The sequence below is a fragment of the Oncorhynchus gorbuscha genome, linkage group LG26, assembly GCF_021184085.1.
Source record: "Oncorhynchus gorbuscha isolate QuinsamMale2020 ecotype Even-year linkage group LG26, OgorEven_v1.0, whole genome shotgun sequence".
Classification (NCBI taxonomy): Eukaryota; Metazoa; Chordata; class Actinopteri; order Salmoniformes; family Salmonidae; genus Oncorhynchus; species Oncorhynchus gorbuscha.
In genome coordinates, this window is record NC_060198.1 from 34979662 (window position 1) to 34992839 (window position 13178).

The following is a 13178-nucleotide window of genomic DNA, read 5'->3' on the forward strand; positions in this document are numbered from 1 at the left end:
AACCTGGCTGATTCTGCTTTTCAACCAGCTAATTATTAGAATCAGGTGCGCTTGATTAGGGTTGGAGCAAAAACCTGGACGCGGGCTCTCCAGGAACAGGGTTGGAACAGGGCCTTTGGTCTAATGCTTTAATATTTCATCATTTATGCCCGCTGAATTCATATTCATTAATAAATAGGCCTGTTTAATTTTGTCTGGCTTGCCGTTCCAAATTAAATGGAATATTGATTTAATTTAGTAGCCCCCAATTGTAGCTAGCTAGGGATCTTATCATACCGCCGTTGGAAGAATAAAAGGTTATTATTACATTATTATGCACAAGTTTCAGAGCAGCTGTATATCCAGCTACATCTGCGACTTAAGCCCAGTACTCTTTAACCTCATCCGTTGCCTGTGTTTACTGGATGAAACACTTGCCTTGCAGCGTGGAGGAAGACGCTTGCCAAGTTGGCGGCTTTCATCTGGGTTTCCCTGTAACCGGGTGTTCAACTTTAGTAGTTCTGTCGTATTGAATGTCTTGTTTTTCAATATATGGATGAAATTAGGGCATGATTTGATCATATCAAGCACCTCCTCAACCACCGAGCCAGGGTGTCAGAGCAGTCCTCTGTGGATCCTAGGATTTGTAGTCTACATGGCTGCCCTCAGAGTTTAGGACTCGGCATGTCCAATCTGCTATGGATCGAAATCTCTTTTGAAATGAAATGTGTGTTAAGATCTGACCCTGACACAGCATGACTGTCTCTCATACAGCTAGAGTCTTTATGAATGGGCTGTAAGGCTGATCTGATCACACTCCTCAGTGTCTGCTGGGGCAGAACAGGACCCCACTGTCACTGCAGGCCAGGGGACTCCTGTTGACATAAACGCTGCATGGGGGGGGGGTGTTCATTTCTTGTGTGTGTGTGTGTGTGTGTGTGTGTGTGTGTGTGTGTGTGTGTGTGCATTATCTGTAGTGGAATAGGCTGATTCTGACTGTCTTTTTTTGTTTTTTTCCCCACAGATCGTGAAGACCAATCAATCCTTTGCACGTGAGTATTCTACTCCTCTGTTGGGATCATTTCTCTAGACATCCTTTCCACTCACATTTCACTGACACATTTTACATGATTGAAAACATTTTGCTTTTCAAATCAAATTGTATTTGACACATGCGCTGAATACAACAGGTACAGACCTTACTTTACCGTACCAAGCCCTTAACCAACAATGCAGTTCAAGAAATAGAGTAAAGACCATATTTCCTCAATAAACTAAAGTATAAAATAAAAAGTAACACAATAAGAGTACATAACAATAACGAGGCTATAATACAGGGGGTACCGGTACCGAGTCAATGTGCAGGGGTACAGGTTAGTTGACGTAATCAAATGGTGGAAATGACATTGACTAAATTTAACATATCAAAAAATGTGTTATGTGTATGTTTCAGTGTTCCACATCAGAGGTGTATTATCAGCCCAATCCTTTATCTAAACTGCATTATGCTAATGCACCTGATGACGCCTGAGGATGTTCAGAGGCCTCTGCTCTGCTCCGTCAGTATGCTAGCTGTCCTGCTCCTGAAACATTACCTCATTAAACTGCCCAGTAAGGTAAACAGATCGCCTCAGCCTGCCAAGTCCTGCTCTGACACCATCTCTCAAAGAGGACTCAGAGGGTAGAGGTTGTTTTTTTAAGGAGGGCCGATTCCAGAGGAGACTCAGCGGCTTTATGAGCTGGAAAAGTAACCTGTCTGGCGCTGAGACTGATGTGGCTGCACCTTAAGTAGGGTCTCAGTGACGTGCCCCCTTTTTTGGGGGATTTTCTCCATGCAGAGTTGCACCCCAGTCACTCCTTTCAGATTTACAGTCGAGCTCTTAGACTCGGGGAAGAAGGCAGAACAAGCCTACAGTATGTGGGAGTGAAGTGGGCAGCATTAGCATCTGTTAGTTGGTCAGAATGGGAGTTATACTGAAGTGATTAGCAAGGTCCTGCCATCCTGCTGGTTCTCAATTATGGACTAGATCTAAAAAGCTTTATGATGTAGTTATGGAACTGAGTTGGCATTTGAGAAACTTTGCAGAGTAGAGGGAGTTATGAGTGTGGTTAGGTACACAGTCTTCAAACAATTACACCCCCTGTTGGCCAGGATGCTACTTCCCGAGTTCTTGAGTGCTATATGCCAATGATCTCATTTAGACCCTCCCATTATCACAGAAATAAGCACACCAATCTTACACCATCTTATAAAGTTGTCATGTCCAATCAGAAACCTACTCTGTTGTACTATCTGAGAGAGAATCCAGTCTTCCTGTCATTGAAAACCAGTGAGAACTGGTTTACATGCCAGTCCACATGATGATTAAGTAATTTGGTTTACAGAACAGGAAGTGATCCACTGGGCCACAGACCTGTGGAATCTCTCACCTTAAGAGTGTGACACACTGATGCAAGAGTCACAGGGCTCACACACTGATGACCTGGCTACCTTGTGCTTGAACAAGAAGAGTGACTAATACAGCATGTCCCATGCCCAAATCTGATGTTGTCATTTCAACCTAAAACATCTCACTGTTCTCACAGTTGTAATGTGACATCAAATGAATCTGAAATGGCATTTGATTAACATATATTACACTATAACCCCACACCACCCATATACAAAGTGTAGAGGAGGAGACTCTCATTGAGTTGCACTCTGGCCATTTATCCATTAAGACAGCATTCTGTGTGGAGAGCTAATAGCTGGCTATGGTAAAGCCACGGGTATGTGGCTGTGTGCTGGTTCTGGAGGGGAGTGAGAGTTGGGTCCTGGCGGAGCTGTGGACGTCCCTGTCATTAGAGCCGGGACAAAATCAGAGCCTAGAAACCCTGGAGACCTGCCCACCCAACCACAGGACCCTGGAGTTAAAATCAGAAGGAGCAGAGCAGGCAAAACAAACAACAGTATCAGACTCTCTCTAGTCTATAGTATGTCCCAGGGCTGAGCAGAGACATCCCATCGGACATGAAGAGCCTATGGGCTGGGCTGGGTCGTTTATGTGTTTTGACTGAACTTGGTTGAGATTATATGTGGAAGCCTTCCAGGAAGCTTGGCTCTGTCTGACAACTAAAGGCACAGTTATAACAGTAAACAAAGGGTTATATAAGTATGTGCTGGAAGTGTTCAACAGTGCTGAAATGTTATTTATTTTATGAGGCCTGCTTGATAGTAGACTAGACCAGTTTCTTTGCTCTCCCTCATCCCTCCACCCCCCTCTCTCTCTCCCCATCCTCTCTTCCTCCTCTGTTTAATCTGATATGTATTGGTCCTGTCTGTCTCCTCCTCACACAGAGGCGAGTCGGGTGCCGGCAAGACAGAAAACACCAAAAAGGTCATCCAGTACCTGGCCCACGTCGCCTCGTCACACAAAGGACGCAAAGACCACAACATTCCTGTGAGTGTTTCCATTCCCTCCTTCCCTGTTCCCTTCCTGAACTCCTCCTGTTAAACCCTCCAATGTGTCCATGCCGGACCCAAAGGCCGAGGCTTTACCACAGTGTGTACTCCACTGACTTCTAAACAATGTGTTCTAGTTTAATGACCACTGATGCTAATGGCTAACGCAGCTCCTCTCATAGAGTCTAATCAGTTTGTTGTTGTGTACCGCCTGAACCTGCACGGTCTCCGCTCCAGCTCTGTGGTGCTCAGTGCCACTCTGTCAGAGCCTAATGTTAGCAGGATAATGTTAGCAGGATAATGTTAGCAGGATAATGTTAGCAGGATAATGTTAGCAGGATAATGTTAGCAGGATAATGTTAGTCACCAGTAGGTTCACTGCTTATATGGCTTGTGTTTGACATAAGCACCTCCAGGTCTAACCCTTCCCTTTGTTTATTACCTGAAACAAACAGCCCGAATCCCCTAAAGCGTTGAACAAGCTCCAGGCAAGTGTTTCCCCACTTTCTAAAACACTTGTGCTCAGTTTGGATGTTTTTGCATGCCCTTCCCGAAATCAAACTGTACTGTCTTTTCCCATGAACTTATCTCTGCTGGTATATGTGGTAATTGTTTGTGCTGGCAAAACGTTTAAGTCTGCTATCAAACCGACAGACACGTATTACATTGTGTTTTATCAGTTGTTTTAGGTTTATTTGAAGGAAATGCCCAACAGTGTCAACATACAGTAAGCCTTAAAAAGGGAAACCAATGTTTTGTCATTTGAAACACACGGGCTGTTAATTTGCAGTGACCTTACAATAACTAACCCCATATGCATGTGCTTTTTGTGGTTAGGTTCTAGTCATATTTATCTTTGTTATTCCCACTTTGACTGTACATGGCAATGAGAGGATTTGGTGTGAACTGTGAAATCACATCAGACTGTGGCTCTCCAAACCCTCTTCCACAACAGGAAATTCTCCTTTATTCATGCTAGCTTTTCATTTGATTTAGCTCAGAAAGCCTTTGGCATAGCTTCAAGTACCTTTCATGCACGGTTCATGCCCACGGCCACACGAATACGGTTTGTGTCCATAATAACACCTGACTACTCATTCGCACACCGTGGATTCCTGTAGGATGTCCTACAGTAACAGTCTTGTGAGTAGCTGTTGCTTTTGATGTTCCTAATCAATAAGCACATGTTGGGTCAGTGACGTGGGAATGCTTGGACCTTCCCATCTCCATCGCCATCCACACCTGGACATCTTGGGGAATGAAATGAAGCTACTATTGTCTCTCTGCTGCATAACATGGGCAGGCCCTTAGTAACAATGGAGGCTCGCTTGGGACTAATACACCCCGTGCAGAATGTTTCAGCTTGATTCACCATCCACTGTTCCCACATAGAGACTTCGAACATTATATCATTCTTTCCAACTGAATACTCCACTGTGGATACTTCTGATACTTCTAAGTGTAAATGAGATATTTACTGGCCCTCATTGTCCCCCCACTCAGTTTGCCCAGGAGCTATTTTTCTTTCCCAAAACCTTTTTTTCCCCCTCAGTAAAGCTATGCTTTGCTGAAGCAGATGCTGCTATGATTACCCACCCCCCCCTTCCCCCAAAAATGTACACTCACCCAGGTTGTGTATATGTACTACACAGTGTTGATGTGTGGCGATATCCTGGCTGTAACTCTGTACCTGGGTCCCTGTGCCAGAATACACCAGTCCACTACAGCCCACTGCCCTCCCACACCACGCTGCCTCTGTGTCCAGCTAGGAACCCTATGAGCACGGGCCAGAGGAATGTGGAGCGAGGGGATGATGGGAGGGAGGAGAGGGGAGGCTGGGGTCCAAGTAGCAGCTCTGATAGAAGAGTGGGCCCCAGACACCCAGTAGCCAGGAACTTGGGGCTTTTTTTGTGGGGCAGAGCAGTGGAAGCATTGCATTGATCTGATACAATGTGTGTGCATTAGGGAGGTAGGGAGGTATTGTGCAGTGTAGTAGGTAAAGGATAAGAGAGGGAGTGAAAATGTCCACATCACCCTTCCCTAGCGTCCAGCCATCAGGAGAGAGCAGTTTGACTGGAGCAGCTCTCTGACTCTGGTCCAGACAGTGTGATGAGGAACTCAATACCCCCATGTGATCTGTACAGTTTAGATCTGATTTCCACCCTGAGTTGAAATCCTGAAAGAAAAATAGTCCTCACGTTGTGTTCTGCCCCGCCAGGCACCCCGACTCCAGTCTCATTCCTGGAAATAATTTATATGTGGGGTCATTGGGGTTAATTAAACACAAGCTACCTCGATGATGCTCCCATCTCTTACATTGACATTAACAATTTCTCAAACTCTAGAAACCTGAGTTGTAGGATGTGCTTCAGGGTTGGCGGTGACACATCTACACGGTAGAGGCTGCAGTATGTTTAAGTGGGCCAGACCCCAGTCTTTCTGGCAGCAGCCCTACTTCTCTCTGCACCACTCTCTCACTCACCCGTATGTAGGCTGAGCCTGTCCCACATATCTGTGGTGGGGCTGGGCAGCGCTACCCCCCAACCTTTACAATCACAAAACTCTGGCCCACTGGGTCATCAAAAACCAGGCCCCAGTGTCGCATCACCGTAGAGAAACCAGGGCGGTACAGGCTGGCTGGTTGCAGTGCTATTTCTGTTGTGCCCACAGAGCCAGCGCCCTGGTTAGAGCGGGTAAAGGGGGCGAGGTGCGGGATGGTGGAATGCTCCCACCGCTCGAGGATTTGGGAAGTAGCCACCGCCCGTCACAGCAGTGTCTCCCAGAAGTGGAGGGTGCATGTGAGCAGCGTCACAACCACAGGAATGTTCTCACCACCCCACAATCTCACTTTAGTTACTGCAGGCAGTGCTGATTTTTACCCTCTGTCCTCTCTGTATGTGGGGAAGAAGTAGACTAGTGGCCTCTCAAACCCTGTGAGACAGTTGGCTATGCCCTGTGGTTGGCTATGCCCTGTGGTTGGCTATGCCCTGTGGCTGGCTATGCCCTGTGGCTGGCTATGCCCTGTGGCTGGCTATGCCCTGTGGCTGGCTATGCCCTGTGGCTGGCTATGCCCTGTGGTTGGCTATGCCCTGTGGCTGGCTATGCCCTGTGGCTGGCTATGCCCTGTGGCTGGCTATGCCCTGTGGCTGGCTATGCCCTGTGGCTGGCTATGCCCTGTGGCTGGCTATGCCCTGTGGCTGGCTATGCCCTCCAACCTGTGATGGTCATGACCAGCATATAAACAGCATATAAACCTCTGTCTACATGATTCCTACAGTAGGCTTATATTCGCTCTGCTCAATAGCTCGAATTAATCAGTTGGTGTATGTTTTGACAATATTATTAAACTGTATAATATAATAAACTGAATCATATTTAGATGTTAATATGAGCATTACACGACCGCCACATCTGATTAAAGAGCATTATGATCAGGCCCTTTGAGGAGGATTCTAGTGCTGCACCATTTTGTGTTCAGTCAAACAAACATTATTTTTCTCTCCAAAGACTGGTATTGATATTGAGGAATGTATTCTTAAAGGAAGCCTCAGTCAAGAGTGCACTGAATCTTCCGTTTTGCAGATGAGCTGGACCATGTGGTTTACATTTAGTGTTTCTCAACATTGTATGAAATAATTGGGTACAATGTCGTCTTACTGACATCATACTTTTAATGGGTTATTCATTCAGTAGAAATATAGCAGATGTCTACTGCATAACAGAGGCTCCATTCTCACACTCTCTTTACTTCCCATGTCCACCCTGTGGTGAAAGCAAAGGCACTTGTCCATACCGATTTTAATGCATCTTTCATTAGCGGTTCCTGGCTGGTTTAGGTGGTGGCGGTATTAACTGGCTCTAAATCACTCAGTTTCTCCCTCACTTTACAGGGCGAGCTGGAACGGCAGCTTCTGCAAGCCAACCCCATCCTTGAATCCTTTGGCAATGCCAAGACGGTGAAAAACGACAACTCGTCACGTTTCGTAAGTTTAAAAAGCTACACTTGGATAAAAATGGTCTTGAATGTGACAGCTGTACTGTATGTTTTATGTACACATTTGTAGACGGTCTATAAACGGTCCCTCTGTGTAAATAGGTATTGTAGGACCTGGCTCTCCAGAATACAGTGAATAGGTGTGTGAAGGAGAACACTGTCTGCTAAAGAGCACGGCAATGTGCTTTCCATGTTCCATAATCCTGACACACACACACACACACACACACACACACACACACACACACACACACACACACACACACACACACACACACACACACACACACACACACACACACACACACACACACACACACACACACACACACACACACACACACACACAGTGTATCCCCACTTCCGACCAGACCTGACATTCTACATCACGGATGTCTGAGGCTTTCATTACATACAGTCGAGAAGAACTACTGAATACAAGATCAGCGTCAACTCACCATCAGTACGACCAAGAATATGTTTTTTGCGACGCGGATCCTGTGTTCTGCCTTACAAACAGGACAACGGAATGGATCCCATGCAGCGACCCCAAAAAAAATGACTCCGGAAAAGAGGGAAACGAGGCGGTCTTCTGGTCAGACTCCGGAGACGGGCACACCGTGCACCACTCCCTAGCATTCTTCTTGCCAATGTCCAGTCGCTTGACAACAAGGTTGATGAAATCCGAGCAAGGGTAGCATTCCAGAGGGACATCAGAGACTGTAACGTTACTTGCTTCACGGAAACATGGCTCACTGGAGAGACGCCATCCGAGGCGATGCAGCCAACAGGTTTCTCCACGCATCGCGCCGACAGAAACAAACAACTTTCTGGTAAGAAGAGGGGCGGGGGCGTATGCCTTATGACTAACGAGACATGGTGTGATGAAAGAAACATACAGGAACTCAAATCCTTCTGTTCACCTGATTTATAATACCTCACAATCAAATGTAGACCGCATTATCTACCAAAATAATTATCTTCGATTATAATCACAGCCGTATATATCCCCCACCAAGCAGACACATCGATGGCTCTGAACGAACTTTATTTAACTCTTTGCAAACTGGAAACCATTTATCCGGAGCCTGCATTCATTGTAGCTGCGGATTTTAACAAGGCTAATCTGAAAACAAGACTCCCTAAATTTTATCAGCATATCGATTGCGCAACCAGGGGTGGAAAAACCTTGGATCATTGTTACTCTAACTTCCGCGACGCATATAAGGCCCTGCCCCGCCCCCTTTCGGAAAAGCTGACCACGACTCCATTTTGTTGATCCCTGCCTACAGACAGAAACTAAAACAAGAGGCTCCCACGCTGAGGTCTGTCCAACGCTGGTCCAACCAAGCTGACTCCACACTCCAAGACTGCTTCCATCACGTGGACCGGGATATGTTTCGTATTGCGTCAGATAACAATATTGACGAATATGCTGATTCGGTGTGCGAGTTCATTAGAACGTGCGTTGAAGATGTCGTTCCCATAGCAACGATTAAAACATTCCCTAACCAGAAACCGTGGATTGATGGCAGCATTCGCGTGAAACTGAAAGCGCGAACCACTGCTTTTAATCAGGGCAAGGTGTCTGGTAACATGACCGAATACAAACAGTGCAGCTATTCCCTCAGCAAGGCTATCAAACAAGCTAAGCGTCAGTACAGAGACAAAGTAGAATCTCAATTCAACGGCTCAGACACAAGAGGCATGTGGCAGGGTCTACAGTCAATCACGGACTACAGGAAGAAATCCAGCCCAGTCACGGACCAGGATGTCTTGCTCCCAGGCAGACTAAATAACTTTTTTGCCCGCTTTGAGGACAATACAGTGCCACTGACACGGCCTGCAACGAAAACATGCGGTCTCTCCTTCACTGCAGCCGAGGTGAGTAAGACATTTAAACGTGTTAACCCTCGCAAGGCTGCAGGCCCAGACGGCATCCCCAGCCGCGCCCTCAGAGCATGCGCAGACCAGCTGGCCGGTGTGTTTACGGACATATTCAATCAATCCCTATACCAGTCTGCTGTTCCCACATGCTTCAAGAGGGCCACCATTGTTCCTGTTCCCAAGAAAGCTAAGGTAACTGAGCTAAACGACTACCGTCATCATGAAGTGCTTTGAGACTAGTCAAGGACCATATCACCTCCACCCTACCGGACACCCTAGACCCACTCCAATTTGCTTACCGCCCAAATAGGTCCACAGACGATGCAATATCAACCACACTGCACACTGCCCTAACCCATCTGGACAAGAGGAATACCTATGTGAGAATGCTGTTCATCGACTACAGCTCGGCATTCAACACCATAGTACCCTCCAAGCTTGTCATCAAGCTCGAGACCCTGGGTCTCGACCCCGCCCTGTGCAACTGGGTACTGGACTACCTGACGGGCCGCCCCCAGGTGGTGAGGGTAGGCAACAACATCTCCTCCCCGCTGATCCTCAACACTGGGGCCCCACAAGGGTGCATTCTGAGTCCTCTCCTGTACTCCCTGTTCACCCACGACTGCGTGGCCACGCACGCCTCCAACTCAATCATCAAGTTTGCGGACGACACAACAGTGGTAGGCTTGATTACCAACAACGACGAGACGGCCTACAGGGAGGAGGTGAGGGCCCTCGGAGTGTGGTGTCAGGAAAATAACCTCACACTCAACGTCAACAAAACTAAGGAGATGATTGTGGACTTCAGGAAACAGCAGAGGGAACACCCCCCTATCCACATCGATGGAACAGTAGTGGAGAGGGTAGCAAGTTAAGTTCCTCGGCATACACATCACAGACAAACTGAATTGGTCCACTCACACAGACTGCATCGTGAAGAAGGCGCAGCAGCGCCTCTTCAACCTCAGGAGGCTGAAGAAATTCGGCTTGTCACCTAAAGCACTCACAAACTTCTACAGATGCACAATCGAGAGCATCCTGGCGGGCTGTATCACCGCCTGCTACGGCAACTGCTCCGCCCTCAACCGTAAGGCTCTCCAGAGGGTAGTGAGGTCTGCACAACGCATCACCGGGGGCAAACTACCTGCCCTCCAGGACACCTACACCACCCGATGTTACAGGAAGGCCATAAAGATCATCAAGGACATCAACCACCCGAGCCACTGCCTGTTCACCCCGCTATCATCCAGAAGGCGAGGTCAGTACAGGTGCATCAAAGCTGGGACCGAGAGACTGAAAAACAGCTTCTATCTCAAGGCCATCTGTAAACAGCCACCACTAACATTGAGTGGCTGCTGCCAACACACTGACACTGACTCAACTCCAGCCACTTTAATAATGGGAATTGATGGGAAATTATGTAAATATATCACTAGCCACTTTAAACAATGCTACCTTATATAATGTTACTTACCCTACATTATTCATCTCATATGCATACGTATATACTGTACTCTATATCATCGACTGCATCCTTATGTAATACATGTATCACTAGCCACTTTAACTATGCCACTTTGTTTACATACTCATCTCATATGTATATACTGTACTCGATACCATCTACTGTATCTTGCCTATGCTGCTCTGTACCATCACTCATTCATATATCCTTATGTACATATTCTTTATCCCCTTACACTGTGTATTAGACAGTAGTTTTGGAATTGTTAGTTAGATTACTTGTTGGTTATTACTGCATTGTCGGAACTAGAAGCACAAGCATTTCGCTACACTCGCATTAACATCTGCTAACCATGTGTATGTGACAAATAAAATTTGATTTGATTTGAAGTGATACTGTTGACTCAGTGGGGACTGTGTTTTGGGCTCACAGAGGCCTACAATGTTACACAATGTTTAGAACTGCTGCCTTATACATTTTGTATCCCCCCCTGCAGGGCAAGTTCATCAGAGTCAACTTTGACGTGACCGGCTACATTGTTGGGGCCAATATCGAGACCTGTATCCTCAAAGATGGGAGACTGGGAAGTGAAGGGGGAGGGGATGCAGGAGTCTGCAGATGGACATACATAGTCGGGGTTTGGCTCAAGGGGCTCTGGGATTTGTGCCACACTTCAATGCAGAGTGCTCACCAGATAGTGGATAGACGTAGGTTCTTAGAGCTAGATATATTCATACTCAGCCTTTGTTTATTCATGTTTAGGTTGAATTTGGAGAATACTGGTTTTCGTTTTCTAAGATTGAATTATATCTGATCGTTATTCTTGTGAGATATGTCAAATTTGTGTCCCTCGAGAATAGCATGTTGTGCAAGATTTGGCGTTGCAGAAAGTATGATTTATAAAGCAGTGTGATGTGTGCTGTACAGGCATTCCTCTTTCTGAGATGGTGGTAGTCAAGGTTTCTGGAAACACTGACTAAATAGCAACCCACTCAGTGGGCATTTCAGTCTCCTGTAAAACTAAGGTCCAGTGATGTGCTCAGTTGAGCTCTTGCCTGAAGCCCAAAATGGTCGCTCTTTAGACAAAACACCCTGTATTCAGACACCAGTGATCAGAAACACATGACTTTACCGTTTTAGGGCCAGAAAATTATGCCCAGTATCTCTAGATTGGGACCACATTTAATATATTAAAGTCTATTGAGATTGGCATTAACAGAAATAAACACTTATTATTTTACAGTATAACATACAAGTATAGCAAGAAGCAGCAATTCATACCAATCCATTGTATGTTTGAGAAGATTCTGCTAGACATGGCACAATAACCAGTAAGCCATTTACCAGCACAGGAATGATGGCATTGCTCCTTTGGACCTTGACTCCCTGACTACCAGACCTTCTGGAGAAGTCCAGGGCCGTTCGCCAGGCCAAAGACGAGAGGACCTTCCATGTCTTCTACCAGCTTCTGGCAGGAGCCGGGGAGCACCTCAAAAGTCACTATTTTATACACCATTCCAATTATAATGGTTGTCAGTAGTGTCTTCTGCAAGAAGAATCGCAACTATGTCTATTCTTTTCAGTTTTTCAGTGCTCTGCGCCAGAAATGGCTCGCCAGAAAAAATACCATTTCATTATTTCTCCTCATGTTATAAGTCTTGGCTGTTCTGTTATACTACTGGTTTTTGATTTGTCTACCCCTACCCCTCTCCTTTCAGCCGACCTGCTCCTGGAAGGCTTCAACAACTACCGCTTCCTGTCCAACGGCAACATTACCATCCCTGGCCAGCAGGACAAGGACAACTTCCAGGAGACCATGGATGCCATGCACATCATGAGCTTCTCCCATGAGGAGATCGTATGTGAGTACACACACGCTAGACCATACATGTTGTATCAATGTCTGTCCTTGCCTCTTGTCTGATTCACTCTCCCTTGTGGTTGCAGGCATGCTGAAGGTGGTGTCTGCAGTACTACAGTTTGGTAATGTTGTCTTCAAGAAGGAGAGGAACACAGACCAGGCCTCCATGCCCGAGAACACAGGTGATGCTATACCCTCAGAGGCCATACACAATCCAACCAACACTCCAGGACTTTGAAATCATCCAGCTTAAGTTGGACCATTTCTCACCACACAGCTGAAAAAACATTGTCCCAGTTTACAGTGAGCTGATTCTCTGGGCTGCAAGTCTTCAACATTGATCATCCTCCCACAATATGCTGCTCAGTCTCAAAAACAGTCCACTCACTTGGTCCACATAACTTACTGCAGACCAGCTTCATTAAAATTATGCTGTAATCAGTATTGTAATCAGTATTGGGTCTTAGTATTTTACTTCAGAAGGAGATGGCTAGTATTTCTTTCTGGCACGTTGCTCTGCATTAATGGTTAGTTGATAACGGTAAACCAT

At 46.3% G+C, this 13178-nt stretch overlaps 1 protein-coding gene across 2 annotated transcripts in view; it reads left to right on the top strand.

The window, feature by feature from the left end:
• LOC124015054 (myosin-10-like) overlaps positions 1 to 13178 on the top strand; it is a 68020-nt gene that overhangs the window by 32924 nt on the left and 21918 nt on the right. For both annotated transcript variants that reach the window (XM_046329949.1, XM_046329950.1), the window contains exons 4-11: positions 1004 to 1031; positions 3317 to 3419; positions 3877 to 3909; positions 7312 to 7404; positions 11264 to 11327; positions 12165 to 12263; positions 12486 to 12629; positions 12715 to 12810. In XM_046329949.1, the coding sequence (XP_046185905.1) occupies positions 1004 to 1031; positions 3317 to 3419; positions 3877 to 3909; positions 7312 to 7404; positions 11264 to 11327; positions 12165 to 12263; positions 12486 to 12629; positions 12715 to 12810 (660 nt within the window). The remainder of the gene's footprint in view (positions 1 to 1003; positions 1032 to 3316; positions 3420 to 3876; positions 3910 to 7311; positions 7405 to 11263; positions 11328 to 12164; positions 12264 to 12485; positions 12630 to 12714; positions 12811 to 13178) is intronic.